This window comes from Bacillus rossius, chromosome 3, assembly GCF_032445375.1.
Source record: "Bacillus rossius redtenbacheri isolate Brsri chromosome 3, Brsri_v3, whole genome shotgun sequence".
In the NCBI taxonomy this organism is placed as follows: Eukaryota; Metazoa; Arthropoda; class Insecta; order Phasmatodea; family Bacillidae; genus Bacillus; species Bacillus rossius.
In genome coordinates, this window is record NC_086332.1 from 107,455,148 (window position 1) to 107,471,839 (window position 16,692).

The 16,692-nt window shown below is 37.7% G+C and overlaps 1 protein-coding gene across 2 annotated transcripts in view; it reads right to left on the reverse strand.

Annotated features, from left to right (window-relative positions):
• LOC134531118 (WW domain-binding protein 4-like) overlaps positions 1 to 16,692 on the reverse strand; it is a 142,825-nt gene that overhangs the window by 26,792 nt on the left and 99,341 nt on the right. For both annotated transcript variants that reach the window (XR_010074938.1, XM_063366689.1), the window contains exon 4: positions 9,012 to 9,255. Coding sequence is in view for 1 of the 2 variants with exons in the window: in XM_063366689.1 (XP_063222759.1) it covers positions 9,012 to 9,255 (244 nt within the window). In the remaining variant the exon portion in view is untranslated. The remainder of the gene's footprint in view (positions 1 to 9,011; positions 9,256 to 16,692) is intronic.

The window sequence follows — 16,692 nt, forward strand, 5'->3', positions numbered from 1 at the left end:
AATGGGAAGACACTTTTACAGTAAACCACATTTACTGTTTTTTCCGTCTTGAGCTAGAATGTAAAGATTGTCTGCATTACTGACCTGCGAGCAAGCTACATACATTTCAGAGAGAGAGAGTGAGAGAAAGACACCTATTGAATGTCTATCTAACTAATTTTTTTATGAGAGCATATTTTCATTAAGTAAATCATGAAATCATTCAACGATAAAAGCTGTTTATTTAATTAAGCGGACAGGTTCGCTCCAAGGAGAAAATTGACGCGGCGAGACCTCGTGGACATAGAGAAATGACACACACTCACTATTTGTGTGGCTATGAAACATGATTTTTTTCTGCAATTTAAATTGTAATATACATCTACTTAAAATGTTGGTTTGTCCTGAATTTTTCCTGAATTTTCTTTGCTATAAACCTCACGGAGCCCGAGACCTTTCCAACGACTGCAAAACCGTGGAAATCGGTTCGTGCGTTCTGGAGTTATAGCGTCAGGAAGGAAAACCCGACTTATTTTTATATAGTAGATTGTAAGTGACATAAGTAGTGGCCATAAATAAAACTGTGTAGTGTAATAAAATTTTAATTGGGCTATCCTTTACGAACCCGCAGTAAAACGTAACAATATTATTTTGTTTTTATAATACGATTTTATAACAAATACACATCCCAAATACACCAAACCTATTTATAATGTGATACAATATTTTTTTAAAACATTGTGCAGAAGATCCCGGATGTAATTTGAATTATTATGTGTAACTGTAAAACACCATTGTTCGTACAAGAACGTATTTGAAAATTCAACATTACTTTTAATAACTGTACCGATTGTGCTGAAAATCGGTGGACGATCGTTAAATTACATAATATTAATAATTGAAAGGGCGAAAACATGATTGAAAAGTCAATTCGATGGTTGTTCCAATCGAGTGGAAGAGAGATAGATGCGGCGCAAGCGTACAATGAGCGTAATGGGACACATCGTAGTGGGACAATGTGCGTTACGGGACACTTTTTCGTGCTTGCATCCGGCATTTTTCAATTTATTAGACGTCACGTCAAAAAATTTATTAATTTACAGTGTCAGGGTTAGGTACAGTAGAGTACCATTTTTTCCAAAGCAGACATTCAGTGTCAGCTTTAGGTTCATGAAACAATAATTCAAAGTAACATGAAAATTGTACAATTAACTGTTTGCAAGGTTTCTTAAAGAATTTTCTTTCAGATTACTTACAGCTGCTGAAGAACCTTAAGCTGACATGGGTGTCAGGCTTAGGAGCTGAATGTGTCAGGTTTAAGGAAAAAAACACATCATAAAAAAGATAATTGAAGATGAAAGTATTGCCACATCATTTTGTTAGTTCAAACTGAAATTACAGAAAATATTTAAAGGGAAAATAATATTATTTACTTTCTGAACAATGTCATCAAAAGAAAAAATAAAGAAGATACTAAAATACTCATCTCAGCAAATGTGTGATGCCATTGTTGCAGTAAAGCAGGGTTCTCCAATTGCTACAGCTGCGAAGGCGTTTGGTGTTCCGAGGATAACGCTTCTATGTATAAAGTGAAAGGAAAATATCCCAAGGAATGCAAAATGGGTAGAGATACTTTATTAAGCAAGGAGGAAGAGGGCATGTTGGTGAAGTGGATCCTTCATATAGCTGCAGCAGGGTTCCCAGTGACTAAATCACAGCTCTTGGAAAGTGTGACATCATTAATGAAGAAACTTAACAAGCCAGAAGATAAATGCAATCCAGGACGCAAGTGGTACGATTTTTCATGAAGAGACACCCACATTTATCATTAAGAACAAGTGAACATTTCAGTTCCACAAGGGCTGCAGTGACAAAAGAACAGCTGCACAGGTGGTTTGAAGAAGTGAAAGATTACCTCACTAAAGAGAATCTAATAAAAATTCTTTCAGATCAAAATAGAATTTTTAACGCAGATGAAACTGCTCTCTATTTTACACCTAAAGAAAAACGAGTAGTTGCTGAAAAAGGTTCATAAGCCATTTACAGTGTTTCTGGAAATAATGACAAAGAATGCCTGACAGTGTTGATTGCAGCTAATGGTGGAGGTTCAGTTTTGCCCCCTATGATAATTTACCCCTACGAACGCATTCCGTACGTACTACATAAAGGAATTCCAAACACATGGGAAGCAGGAAAATCAGAATCTGGTTGGATGACGGGAGAGGTTTTCTATGAGTATATAGCAAATATATTCCACTCATGGTTACTCACAAATGCCATTCCACTTCCTGTTTTATTATTCGTTGATGGCCACAAGTCACATTTGACTCTTCAACTTAGTGAATTTTGCTCGAGCCATGGAATAGAACTTGTGGCATTATATCCAAATTATACTCATATCCTACAACCTTTGGATGTAGCTGCTTTCCATTCTTTGAAAGTAGAATGGAAAAAAGGTGTATGTGAATGGAGATTGAAGAATGGTGGGAAAAAATTGAAAAGAGAAGACTTTGCTCCAATTTTAGAAAAGGTACTAAAGACTGCTTTAAAAGAAGAGACAATAATAAATGGCTTCAGATCAAGTGGATTACTTGATTTGGATTTCAACAAAATTGAATGCAGTAAACTCATTTTGAAACAACAAGGCAAAGTTAAGGACACACCTGCTAATCACCCCAATGAAAATCAAGTTACTAACACTAAACAGCTCACTTCCTTCACCACAAGATTTTTTAACCATTTGAAGATGAAAATTGGAACTAGTAAACTAGAGGTATTCAAGACTAATGATGTGACCAAAATTCCCAGTGAAGACATTTCATTATATAAATTGTGAAAAGAGGTGCATTAAGATATGCAAAAAATAAAAACCCAGTACTAGCTCCAACTAAGGTGATGAGATGATAGAACTTGAATTGCCAGTTGTCAATGAGGGTGATATACCACTAGATGTTAACCTCATGATGATTGATATTTCTGCACAGTTTGAAGAAATTCCTCAAGCAATCGTCAGTGTGGAAGAAAACATACACCTCAACGTTCATCAGGTAGAACATACTGCCGTTGAATAATTTAATGAACAAACCAATATAGCTATATAAGTCATAAATAGCAAGAGAATAGCAATGTCATAGAAGTTAATGGAGACACTAATGAGAAAACAACTACACTAGTACACAAGACAATGGATGAGATTACACCAGAGAAGTACAATGTCCCTGCTGGAACTCCATCACCCTTTTCTGGCCTGGGCAATCTTCTCAGAAAGGAAAAATTAAGAAACACAAAGACAAAGTACCCACAGTTGTAACTTCAAAAGAGTCGAAAGAGTATCATCAGAAGAAAGAAGCAGAGAAATTGAAAAAAGAAGACAAAAAGCTGCAAGAGGAAACTTCAAGGGAATGGAGAAAACAGAAACCAAAAAATACCCAGGCCAAGAAAAGGGTTCTACCATTAGAATATGAGGCGTCTGATGAAGATGAAGTGGGATTAAACTGTACTAATTACAAGAATTCTGTAGAATCTGGTAGTCAAAAGGATGCAGAAATTAAAGTAGGTAGTTGGGTGGTAGCATCGTACTAAACTGAAGGTAATGACAAGAAGTTTGTGGGCCAAATAACAGCGATGCCAAATCAAGACGTAACAGTGAAGTTTTTAAATAAGTGTGGAGATAAATATGTATGGCCTGAAAAAGACAATGTAGATATGTTGGATGAAAGTTGTATTTGTAGTATTCTCAAGGAGCCTACTTTTGACAGGCGAGGGCACTTATTTTTTCATAGTGAAATATAACATGGCTTACAGTGCAGTGTTAATTGAATTTTTTATTATTTATTTCTTACTAAATTTGACACACAAAGTAGCTTATTTGTGTTAGGTAATGAAGTCTTATTGGTGTAATTTTTTATAAGTAGTAATTTATGTTAATTATGTTTTTTTAAAGATTGTCAGCTTTGAGAACTTAAATGTCATAATTAAGGACATTTCAAATTTGTGTGTGTCAGCTTTAGGACCAAATGCAATTTTTCAATTATGCTTTTAAAATCATTTAAGTATAGTTACAGCATCATATGTAAATGCTGTTTTTGAAAGTGAGATTGTTAACCAATATATTACTAGTAAAAACTTTATTTGAAAGTTAAAAAAATATATCAGTGTGAGCATTATACAGGTACTAGTCTTAATGTGTCAGCCATTGGAGCATTTACCTTAAATCAGCGAAAAATGCATTTTTGTAGGAAATTGTGGAAATTCCAAAGGATATAGGCTAATCAAGCAGATGACTACTAGGGTTATCAAGAGACGTGATGTAGTATTTATTGACGAAAAAATATTTCAGAGTTTGTCTAAGAGGAATGTATATGAAACTCCTAGATCAACCACATCTTTTCCCTTGATGGAAGATGGTCCCACCTAAGTCATTAACAGACGTTGAATACATAGCTCATCATGAAACCAACAGCTTAACTGACTGTTATAAGATTCAAGAAGGCTTGAATCAAGTGGGAGATTGCTCAGTTAAAGATCTTCTATGCAGCTAAGAAGAAACTAGCAACAATTTTGTCATCTTGGACACAAAAGAAAAACATGTGCAAGATCATCATGTCCAACGTTCTGCGAGAGGTCAAATACCAAGGAAGATGGGAGATTTCTTCACACACACAGCTGAGGTTGATTCTCATGATCCTCAAACCCTGAATGAAGCACTGGATCACTCTGCAAGATAACATTGGAATACTGCTATGCAAGATGAGCTTGATTTGATAAGGAATGGAAGATTACAAGTATTCCGACCAATAGAAACAGTGTTCAAGACCAAGAGAAATGCTTGAGGAGGAACTGAACGCTCATAGCTAGGTTGGTCGCAAAAGGTTGTGCCCAAAAAAAAGGGGACTGACTACGAAGAGATGTGGATTGATAAGACTAATTTTGGCATTGGCTGCTAAGTATGTTCTAAATATTGAGCCCATGGATCAATATACATGGTGACTTATCAGAAGAATTTTATAAACAAAGGGCAGACCTTCCCCTCCCAGAAATCAAAAATCAGGAGATTTTTTTAAGGATCATCTAACACCCCCCCCCCCCCCCCCATGGATGCAATTTCTCCCAAAAATAAAAAGAAACTGTTAACTTTCACCTCGAGAATTACATTACACTTGTGTCACTCTTCAATACAATGAAAATTTTAAAACCATCACTATATACAAAAAAATAATTAAAGTTTTGAGTTATAGACTTACCAATTGTCTCTTCAAATTGCTGTTCCATGCACATATTGGAACCATTTAATTTATGACGTAACTTAACAAATGGTAACAAAATAATTTTAGGTACGTAATTCACTATTTGTTCAGTTTTTAAGCTCATTATCCTACAATATGGCCTAACTTTAAAATGAAAATTTAAAAGTTTGTAACACGAGCATATATTAAAAACTAAGTTACTGTCTACACTCAAAATAATCACAATGTATCCATATGACTTTACTTTTACTTCTCCAGTAGAGCTTCTTTCATTTTTGTTGTTGCAGATTTGGCCCTCTTCAATGTTTGTGAATTAAAACTGTGTTCAAAACAAGATCCACGTTGTGATGATTTAATGGTCGGTAGTTTCCCTAAAGTTTCATCACTAAGGGATGGTCGAAACTGAATTTTGGTTTTTGTGACCATACTGAACACTCTCTCGCATTCTGCGTTGCTATGGGGAATTATCAGTATACCCAACATTACTTTAGCAAGTTTGTCATATTTACGAATGCCATCTGCAGACACAATTTCACCAACCAAATACCATTTGGTATCAATCCTTTCCTCCTGCTCAATTTCTGGGGTAAGTTTTTGTAACTGAAATCTACAAAACTGAGACTGCAATATGTCCATTTCTCTAGGCAAATAATCTGCACTAACACCCAACAATTTTTTAAATCGTTCCACAAAAAATTTAACACTTGAGAAGGATGCTGTGCTGATTGAGGAGATGTTTGCTACCTCGGCATGCATCAAAACATCACTTTTCAAAGGGAATTTGTGTATCATATAGTCACATGTTGTAGAATAAAACTTTCTAACAGAAGTGAAGAATACCTCCTTATCCTAATGCTTCAGAGAATCTACTACAGTGGTAGTAGCACTACCAATGACTATGTCCGAGTCCTGTTTCTGATTTCCTTCACTGTGATAGTCAATTTCCAGCATGAAGGTGATCTAAGGACAACTGATGGCTTGGCAAATTTGGATATTAAATTTTGCAGCATGTCAAGTAAAATAGACCTCAATAAATGGATATGAGGTGTACTATGTTTGGAGTTTCAAATACTGGCAAAGTACTTGACACAAATAAGCAAAATGCCTTGTTTACATCAGATGACTAAAACATAAACAATCTTTCTTCACGTGATAGACTATTTGCAAAACTGACACCATGATTTGACTTCTTCTGATTACTTGAGTGTACACTTTGTGATTCAGAACTTCTCTTTTTCAGAACAGGATTAACCAATTTACTTTGACCACATTTTTTGCTTGAAACAGACCTGGAACCAGAACTATGACCGTGGTCTTTGTTAGAAGCAGACCTGGAACCCCCATCCTTGCAAGTGAGAAAATAATTTTTTGGGCTGTTTGTGAGCTTCAGTTTCGGAATTGTGAACGTATCTAAAGTACTTCCAGAATACTTCTTAGAATTTACTTCAGTCATGAACAGACTTGTGAGAGGTTGCCAATGCTGCAATAATCTTGCCAGACACCTCCCTAATGAAAGCCAGCACGTGCAAACGTGTTTGAGAACTTTTCTAGTTTCTGTGTTATGCAACTGCTGAAATTCATGTAACTTTTCCTTTCGCTTCACAATTTTTTCAAGATAGTAATATATATATCCACTAAGTACTCGTCAATGTTAACTGGAAGTCATGCAGCTCCTTTCTCTGCTGACAAATTTATTAAATGACATGGACACCCTATCACAACCAAATTTTCTATTTCTGTTGTTAGAACAGCTGCCACTCCACTCTTCTGCCCTATCATAACCGGCGCATTGTCCGTACTCAAAGCTACACAATTTGACAATGGAATTTCACATGATTTCATTTCAGATAGCAAAAGATTGCCAATATTGTGTCCAGTAGAGTCACCAACTAAAGAAGGTGCACCCAGCAAGCAACTTTCTACTTAGTGTGTTTCATTATTATAGAACATCACTACAGTAGAATACAACTTTGAGTCACTGTGATTACTACCATCTGTAGCAATAGAAAATGTAGTATTTTCCAAAGCCACAAGAAGTATTTTCTTTTCCAAATCACCCACTACATTAACAATTGACGCCACTTTTGTCCTGGCACAGCCATACTGCTTCGCTATACTGCTGTCCGGGAACATTTTCCTGAAAAAGAGTCCCGCATGATCAACAGAATTAAAAGGTAGGTTATGTTCTGTAATAAATGTAGTGAATAGACATTCGGCACGGGTCACACTTTCACTACCAGTATCTTTTACAAAAAAGTCTAACTTACGGTTTGTCTGCACACATTCACTGTTATCTACGTGTTTTTTAGTATGCACGTGTTTAGAGACATCGCACTTCCCGCCATGAGAGAAAGTGAAATCACACCTGCACACGATATAAAACGCATACGTAGCTCCTAACCTCAACTCAATTATCATTGGAGATTCCAATGAATAATCATTCTTGAATGTTGCTTCGACATTATAACTTTATATTCTTTCGACCACAAATAATGTGTTATAAACTGTAACCATTTTACTACACGCACAGAAAGCAGGTGAGAACTACCAAAGTTGTAGACAAAAATGTTTCCCAAACCCCGAATTGTCGTTTATTTGAGTATATTACAGTACAGTAACAACAAACACAATCTTATTCTCGTTCAAAGTACAATAATATAGTACATAATACTAGTGTTAATCGATATTTATGGCACAGTCATGCAGCGCTGACATCGACAGCCGAGCAACGAACTACTATCAATCGTATAATTGTTCGATCACGAGTCAACCGACGTCAAAATCGGGAGAATGACGCATCAAATCGTGAAGGCGGGAGATTACATAAAAAATCGGGAGTCTCCTACCTAAATCGGGAGAGGTGGAAAGTCTGCAAAGGGACTCGAATTTACAGGCGGAGAAAAGGAAGCAAGGTAGCCAAGCACGGAACCAGAAGTTAAATCGAGAAATGGAAGAAATCTGCCCATCTTGTCATCATAGCAGTTTATGACGATGATCTACTCATTGCTTGCAACAACTGTCAGATGAAGGATACCATTAAAAATGGATTAATATATTGATTTAAGATGAAGGACTCAGGAGAGATGAAATATATTCTTGGAATCAGAATCACAAGGGATTAAGCAGTGGGCAAAATCTAGATTTACCTGCAAGGAGACATGAAAAAATGCAACCAGTCACTCCAAGCAACATTTACTAAAAGTTGTCCAAGTACATGACATTACAATCGCGAGAAATGGACAATGAACCCAACAATATACTTTACTAAGAGGCAACAGGGTCGAATGTACATCTATTAGGGAACCATACCAGACATGGGATTTGCACTAAGTGCTGTTGGTTAAGTTCAAGTAACAATTCCGGAAAGGTTCGTTGGGTGGCCATGAAAAGGATTATGCAGTACATGAAGGGCACACTTGTCATGAAGTTTAAATGCACCAGGGAGACTTGGCAACATAGCATGATTTTATGATGCATACTGAGCTGTTTCACAGCATGAAAGCAAGTACAGTTAAGTAAAATACATGCAAACCAAAGTTTTCTCAGAAACTAAAATTGTATTAATTTTTTGTGGCTATTATGGGTTTCATTCTTTAAGTAAAAATGCACAAGATAGGTATGATGTACACGAAAAACCTTTGCACTAAGAAGACTTCCAATTTTATGGTAAACGTAAGTTTCATAGTCAAACAGTGTAGTAAAAAACAAGTTAAAAAAAAAAAGCAAACTCTACTGCACATACAGGTTCACAAAAGGAAACTTTAAAAACAAATGAGTTAGACTCACCCCCTGAATCCACATTCCAGTAATAGGTGTGACCTTCATCTGACTGGGCCTCATGCCACTTCTTCTCCTCTACCGCTGGTGCCTCTTCTTCCATTTCTTCCTTATTCCCCTCATCCTTCTCACTCGCTCCTTCTGGAGCATCAACTTCCTCTGCTTTCTGTTTGTTTGCTATTGTCTCGTGTATCACTTTCGATGTGAAGTCTGCACTTGCCTCTACATCCTTCATGTATGCCTTCATGGCTGCCTGAGAGCACAAAAACCTTTTTGTGAAGCTCCATTTATGGCAAGAACAGTAAAATTCTATAAACTTACAAAAATTTTAAGTTTTTGAGTGTGTTGCATAGTTTCATTTTGTCTTGAGTCAAAACATAAGCAAATTTATCATTTGGACCTCCAAACATCAAAATTTCCTAGAAAGGTTTCATTTTAGCAATTACATTCCATAAGACGAAAAAATTTACTTCCCATTAAGGAAATGTAGGCTTTTTTAATTAGTGGGCACATTCTGAAAAAAAAATACCCAACTGTGCAGATATTGCTACTGGAGAAGTTCAAGTTGGATAAAACTAAGCAGGACTTGCTCCACTATGTAACAGATGACCAAACTGTGTTCTACCATTTGTCAGAAAATGAATATGTGCAGGTGTTCAAGTCAAAATGATTTCCCAGATTTGCAAAATGCAAAAATGCAGAATGAGCAAAGACACAACTGTAAATCGGCTGAAAATTAATGCCAACTTAACAATGTTTCAATATTTACCAGATGATGAAAATTTTTTAGTAATGAACTATACATATTTTAATGGCTATGTGCAATCTGGTTCAAAAATATAATTGAAGCTTGCACAGATGAAAAAATAAGAAGACAACCATGGGCAAATGCAGTAGCAGAGATGAAGACTGGGTCAGATGTCCAAAGCTTTATCTGCACTTTCACAGAGAATTTACTTAATTGTGAATTATGTCAGGTGCAGATTACATAACCCTTAATGTTATTGCATGACTATTATGAGAGGAGATGGTCCCTACATGTAGCTTTTTTTGTATTTCTCACTGATTCTGAAATGTGGCACCTATAAATAAGTTACAAATTGCTCTTGTCTGTCAGCACATTTAGCATCAATAGTTGCTGTAGAATGCGGGATGATAAGTGCGACGCTCGCTAGTGCTTCTAGTGCGATATTGCATCCAAGAGCAAGGCTGTCGACTAGTGTGCAGTCTTCTCATCGTGCATAGGACAACTATGAGGTAACTGTAACATGATATTGTGGAGAAATCAGATAAAGGTGTAATGCAAGTCCCTTGAGTGCTTACAATAATCTGTACTGGATGTTACATGCCTAAATATTATCCTGAAAACTCACGTTTTAGCCACTTTCACTTTTCTAAAAAATATTGCTAAAAACCAAATACAGAAACAGTACTCCTCATATGCCATCGGCACATTCTGAAATGCTTTTCATAAACAGACACCTCTCTGATATGTTGAGCAATTTTCAAATTGCGTGGTTTCTTCTGATACTCTGCACATGCCCACGTAGGCTGGGGTCTTAAGACAGCTACTCTTCCCAGTATAGAATACATCGGTAGATAGTGGTGTCAACCCCAAATATTCAAATGACTAATGGTCTAGCTATTTCGATTTTGTATTGCAATAAAATGAGAAATAATATTTTATTTGCAAGTGCTTAAGCTTACATACATAAAGCATTTCTATAATTAATTATTTGCTTTCAGTTACATTCCTACTTCCAAACTGAAACTATTGAAACTAAGTTAAAGTTGTAAGACAGGCTTTGTAAACTACATACAAGTGAGATTTTATAAAAAAAAATGTATTGCCAATCTTTCAGGTATTAGAATTTAGTAAGTAAAAAAGATAAAAAATTAAATATCAGTCACAGGAATAAAGTAAAATCAATCTTTAAGTAGTACTTATTAAAAACATATTTGCCAAACTGATGGTGGTGTTGCACCTTTAAATTTAATAGTAGAACATTAAAAGTTCATGAAATCAGACAAACCATCAAAACCTAAATCACCTAATAAAACTTTATTACAAACCATTTCACATAACAGGATCATTGTTAAAAAATTATATGCAAAATTAAACATAATAAATTGGAGGCACTGAAAAGTACAATGATGGAAAACTACCACAAGTTAAAAGAACAAGGGAGAATTTCATCGTAATTTCTCATACACGCCATGAAAGGAGATCAGAGGCTTTAATCTCAGAGTAATGTATAGAATACATCAGTTGGTAGTGCTCTTAACCCTAACAGTTTCCTAGGTTAACTTAAAAGACTGCAGATGGCACTTCTGAGGTGACTTTCTGTAGTTGCAATCTTGTAGCGGTCAGATCCGCTACCACAAACTTTGCGCGTCAGCGCGGGCGTCGCCGCACCTTTCCCCTCCTCCTTCCCCCTCCTAGTGTGTGTTTGATTTCTCCTTGCCTCCCCTCCTGGGGTTGGCGCATGCGCGCTGTGCCGCGCCGAATTAATAAAAGCTGCTGTCAGGGTATAATTCTGTCTTGTTAGCTTGATTTACTCGTCTCGTCTGGTCTAGTCCAGTAGCTTGAGTAGCTACATTGTCTGTTTCGGAATGTAGTCCGTTAGTCTTTATATTGTAACTAAGTGCGAGAACGACCTCGGGGGAAAGAATGTAAGTGTTATTCTTGTTTGCGAGTGAGGCGGTGGCCCTTGCCCTAATGTAATGTAAAATAATAGGCTGTCTTGTTTAAATTCCCTTTCCGCCGCCACCTAGAAAATTATGTTTGGATTAACTGAATTTACTTAATGAACTTAACTTGTTGTAATTATTCTCCCCTGAGGCGTCGACGTACGTAAAACGTACGTAAAGTACGTAAAGTAATTTAAGTAATTTTGTAACAGCATGTAACTTCCTTGCGAGCATTATCTTGTTGTTCGCGTACTTTTGCCTTTGAAGTCTCATTTGACGTAACTTTTCCGTATTTGAGGCGTTTGTCTTGTGTGGACATATCGTCCCTTTTGATGGTCCGATTAGGGACCACGCACTGTTAAGCAGGTGTCACTTGCGTTTTTCTTGGCCTTGAGAGATGGCTCGTCCACCTAAATATGCGTCATGTATTTTCCTTGTCAATTATTAATGTCACTATTAAAAATGTTTAACTATTAATGTCATTAATGAAGTGAAACTTGTAAACTTAATTGCAAACATAGTCTGTCTTGCTGTCTTACTCTTTTACTCTTTTACTGTTCAGTATTATTTTGGCAATATTAAATGCAAACGTTAATCGTAATGATTTTCCCGTAATTTAACCTGCTCCCAAACACCTTTCGGCAGTCCCAGCCATGTTATGGCCCTCCCTCCTCGCCTTTAAGCCCTTTAAGCTTTCAATCTTAAATCAACTGCTTCGGGAGAGACAGTAGTCAATCCTGTAAAAAGTAGGAGGGGCTTCGAGGTCCCCAGAAAAAAAAAAAGAAAACAAATTGAGGGGCGGAGCTACATGGAGTAGAAATGGAACCACCAAAGTGGATAGTGGCGCTGGGTGGCAGAACTATGGTCGGCAGCACCAACACATGGTTGACGACAGAGCCGATAGGTAGCGCAGAGACATGGCGATAAAGCATACCGCCTAGGGGGACGTGGGTCTGGGAGGTGAAGGAATTAATAAGGGCTTAAATTTAGTTCTACAGGTACAATGGCAGCGCACTGGGAGATAGCCTGGGCATGGTAGGAGCCCACGGGAGGGGGAGCTGGGGGAGGGAGCCGATGATCAGTCCCAGAAGTACAGCGAAACAAAGGGTGGGAGCAAGGGGGAGGGGGGCTGACTGACACGCTATGCCGGGCGGGTGTGCTCTGGCGATCCGGAACAGGAGCTGTGCACCTGACAAAACCGGCAGTGCCAGCGCATCGGCAACACTCGAATGCAGGAGCGTGCGGGAGATATTACATGCCGGAACATGCAGGAGGGCGAGTGAAACACTGAGGCACTACCAGCACAGTGTAAGACTGTGGGGCGCGTACGGCCGCTGCGGTCGTACTGACTGTCTGATGTTTAAATGGTACAGGCCCCTTGAGGTACAGAAATTTAAAAAATTAAGTATAAGGCTCATCACCTTAGTCAAAAATAACAAAAAAAAAAAAACCTTAAAGGTGCCTAGGAAAATAACTAATTTGTGGCACATTGAGAAACTTCGTAAGAAGCTACAGGTGTTGCTCAGTTTAATCACACAGTAAAGGATTCAATTTATATTTAAATGACTCAAGGTCTAGCTACTTCAATTTCTTATTGCAATAAAATGAGAAATAATATTTTATTTCCGAGTTTTGAAGCTTACATATATAAAGCCAACTAAATGCTGAACAGAAGTCAACCAGAAGTGAACCATTTTTAATTCAACACCATTTTTGATGCATTTATTTTGTTACTAAGTGTTGATATTAAATTAGAATAAAATTAAACATAATGCTGTTGGCAATTGAATTATGGTTGCTACTAGTCTTACAACACACCAGTTGTAAACATGGGAGTACCCAGGATTTTAAAGAAGGAAAAAAGTGGGGGGAGAGGGGGGCATACAGAGATACATAAATATGTTTTTCTATAGGCATGGACATTTAGCACAAATAAAATGCCTGAAAATGTTATTAAGTCTATCTGATACCCTTAAGAGCTTTTTCAAAACCTGAAATATCTTAGGTGAAAATGCCAATTATGAAAGGTAAATACATAAACTGCCAATGCTTATAATTGTCTTAATACATTTTTAAAAATAAGGCTACTCTACATTTATAATTTATACTTTGTATTTGACTTTTTATGTATGTGCCGTGTCCACCAAAAAGGTCCTTGACTGTTGGTGGGCATGAAACAAATAAATAAATAACTAAGCATATTTAGAGGCAATAAATCAAACCCCTAAAGTTGTTACCATGTTTTATCGCATAATTGTCGCACAATTTATACTAAAATCAAGTTTTAAAAGTAGGGGTGCGACATTTATGCAAAAAAAAAATTTTGTTAGGTAAATTTATTCATAAAAACAAAACCCATGCATAGAAAGTACCTTTATTAAAAAAAGTGGAATATATAAAAGCACGCCGAACAATTTAAATTAATAAGTCATGCAACAAAAATCTTTCTTCAACTTTAAATAGAAAAAGAAAATGTGAATGCGAGCCTGAATTAACGCATAACTATCATCGACTATCATCGTAGTACACACCACGAAAGAGTGCGGGCCAACAAATGTAGTTAACTCTGCTCTCAACAGAGAGCGCACGCTGCATGCAATCGGCGAGATATCAGTATTGATATTCGACTACGTGTGCGCGCTCTATATGGGAAGCAATATAACCAAACTTGAATAATGCCAACTAGCGCGGGTTACATTTTAATAAGCGATACACCACGGCGACGCAGACGTACAGATAAAGGTTATAATGTTTAAAAACATCTTTTAAAAAAATTTACACATGAGGTAACTTCGAATTTTCGTTAATTAAATAAGTAAGTGGTAATGTACGAATAAATATTAGATTTCTACTTTAAAACACATCGTTTTATACGAAAATATACCTACACAAAGCGCTCGGAATCTAATAGCGGGACCAAATACATCATGCAACGTTTACGCAAGAGGTATTTTTATCCAAATTTTGACGCCATAAAATATAGGTGCGATGAATATGCGCGCGCGACGATTATGCGATACAACAGGGTATTTTAAGCTGGTTGATGAAATGTATTATTATTTAAAAATAATGAATGAAATAACATAATATGTATGATAATAAATAAGAAACTGAAATGTCTGATATACAACATTCTGACGTAAGGGAGGTGGGACATGACCCCACCCTCTCCCCTTCGACTAGACTTCTCTATTTCTTATATTTGCACTCAGGAATAAATATTTACTTGATTTTTAACGCATCACATTGATATGGTAATTTTCATGGTTTCTATACAAGCCCCCAGCATAAATAATATATATGAGCACAAAGTTGGTAATGGGTGGATTGGAACCCATTATAATCATGTAGGTGTCGCCGTCTTAAACATCGGTGCACATTCATGTGGCATAAAATTTTACCTCTACTTTCGGTTCTGAAAACCCTGGGAAGGTTCAAAATTATACAACAGTGTTGCAAGCCTAAAGGCTTGGTTTTAGTGCATGGGCACCACCGTATGAAGGGGCACTCCGACCCGGCGGACACTCCTTGCTCATGTGGAAGCAAGATTCGGATCCTCTTAGTTCGCTACAAAGTTACCCAGACCTGCTTACACAGGTTGGAGAAGATGTGGGCTCTTCAGGCGACCCACACACCTGTTTCCGGTAGATGCTTGATATGTGGCCAGTAATCAACACGGTTTCTCTCACACGTTTTTATTAACTAGACAAATTACTCACGCCCCTGTACAATATCACATTAAAGGTGTGGTGCGAACCACCCTTGTGGCCGCACAATGGATTTACGTAGTTGGATTGAAAGAACTACGAGTGGGGTGAAGATTAATTAGTTAAACAGTCTGCTGACCGAGGCAAACCCCGAGGATGAAAACAAAACTGATTTGGATTATTAAATTACATAAAGGCAGAACTATACTCAACGCTGGCAATGGATGAAGTCCACGAGGTGCCGGTGCATCCTACCTTGGCCGGTGATGACGATAGACTGGGCCGGCAGAGCACGCTCTCCAGGGAACATGGCCTTTTCATGTTAAACCAGGAATCCATTATGCTTATTTGAATTAATGCCAGGGGTTATTAATGGAAAAAAAATAAAGCAATTTTACAATTCAGACAAGTCCTCTCATGCCCTCGGTACTTAAAAACAGTAATTTAATATTTAAAAGAAGTGCAAATGCACTTAGTGAGTTTGTCCACATGTTGTCAGCTTAGCAATTACTTCTTGACAGAACTTGTCGGTCTCTTGGAGGGATTTCAAATTTTTCAAAATTTTAACTGTAGCGAGCAAAATTTTATAAGTCATACAGTTGTAGTTTGGAATGCAATAATTTACCCCCATGTCTTGTTCCTGGATCAATGGTCAGGGCGTACCACCATTAATCCCTATTAGATTAACGCAGTCGCATTGGCTTGGCTAGCCAATGCTTGATGCTGAGTTTGTTAGCTGCTGTTGCTGCAGCTGATGCAGTTGACTGCTGTTGGGAGGAATTGGTGTTTGCCATGCAAAGTATCCTTGCTGATTCTTTGACGCGGACGGGAGGAAGTTGAGTGTGAGGAAACTCGTCGCACTGTTAGCTGACTGGATGGTTTCAGATCCACTGGGACGGAACACCAGCTGTTGCTGCTGCTCCGGTGATCTTGGCAATTGGTCGTAGTACCTCTGACGTGGTGATCTTGGTCGCCCGTCTGGGTACTCGTACCTGGGAGGCCGTTGTTCGTGTCCCTCACAGCGCTGTTGATTCTTGTTCCGGTACTGTATGTGATGGCTCGGCTCGTCCTCCTCACTGCAGGGACGACTCCGCTTTTCATTCCAGACGTTCGTTTTGTACGGTCTGTACTGCCAGCTGTTTCATTTTCCGGTACGGTGAAATTTCAAACTAGCGGTGTTGACGTGTACTTTAGGCTGGTCACCGCCGCGTTGCCACTGTTGATAAAGTGGAGGTGCCTTTTGTACCGGTGCATTTTCATGTTCCGAGTTGCTAACAAGCACCTGCCGCTCT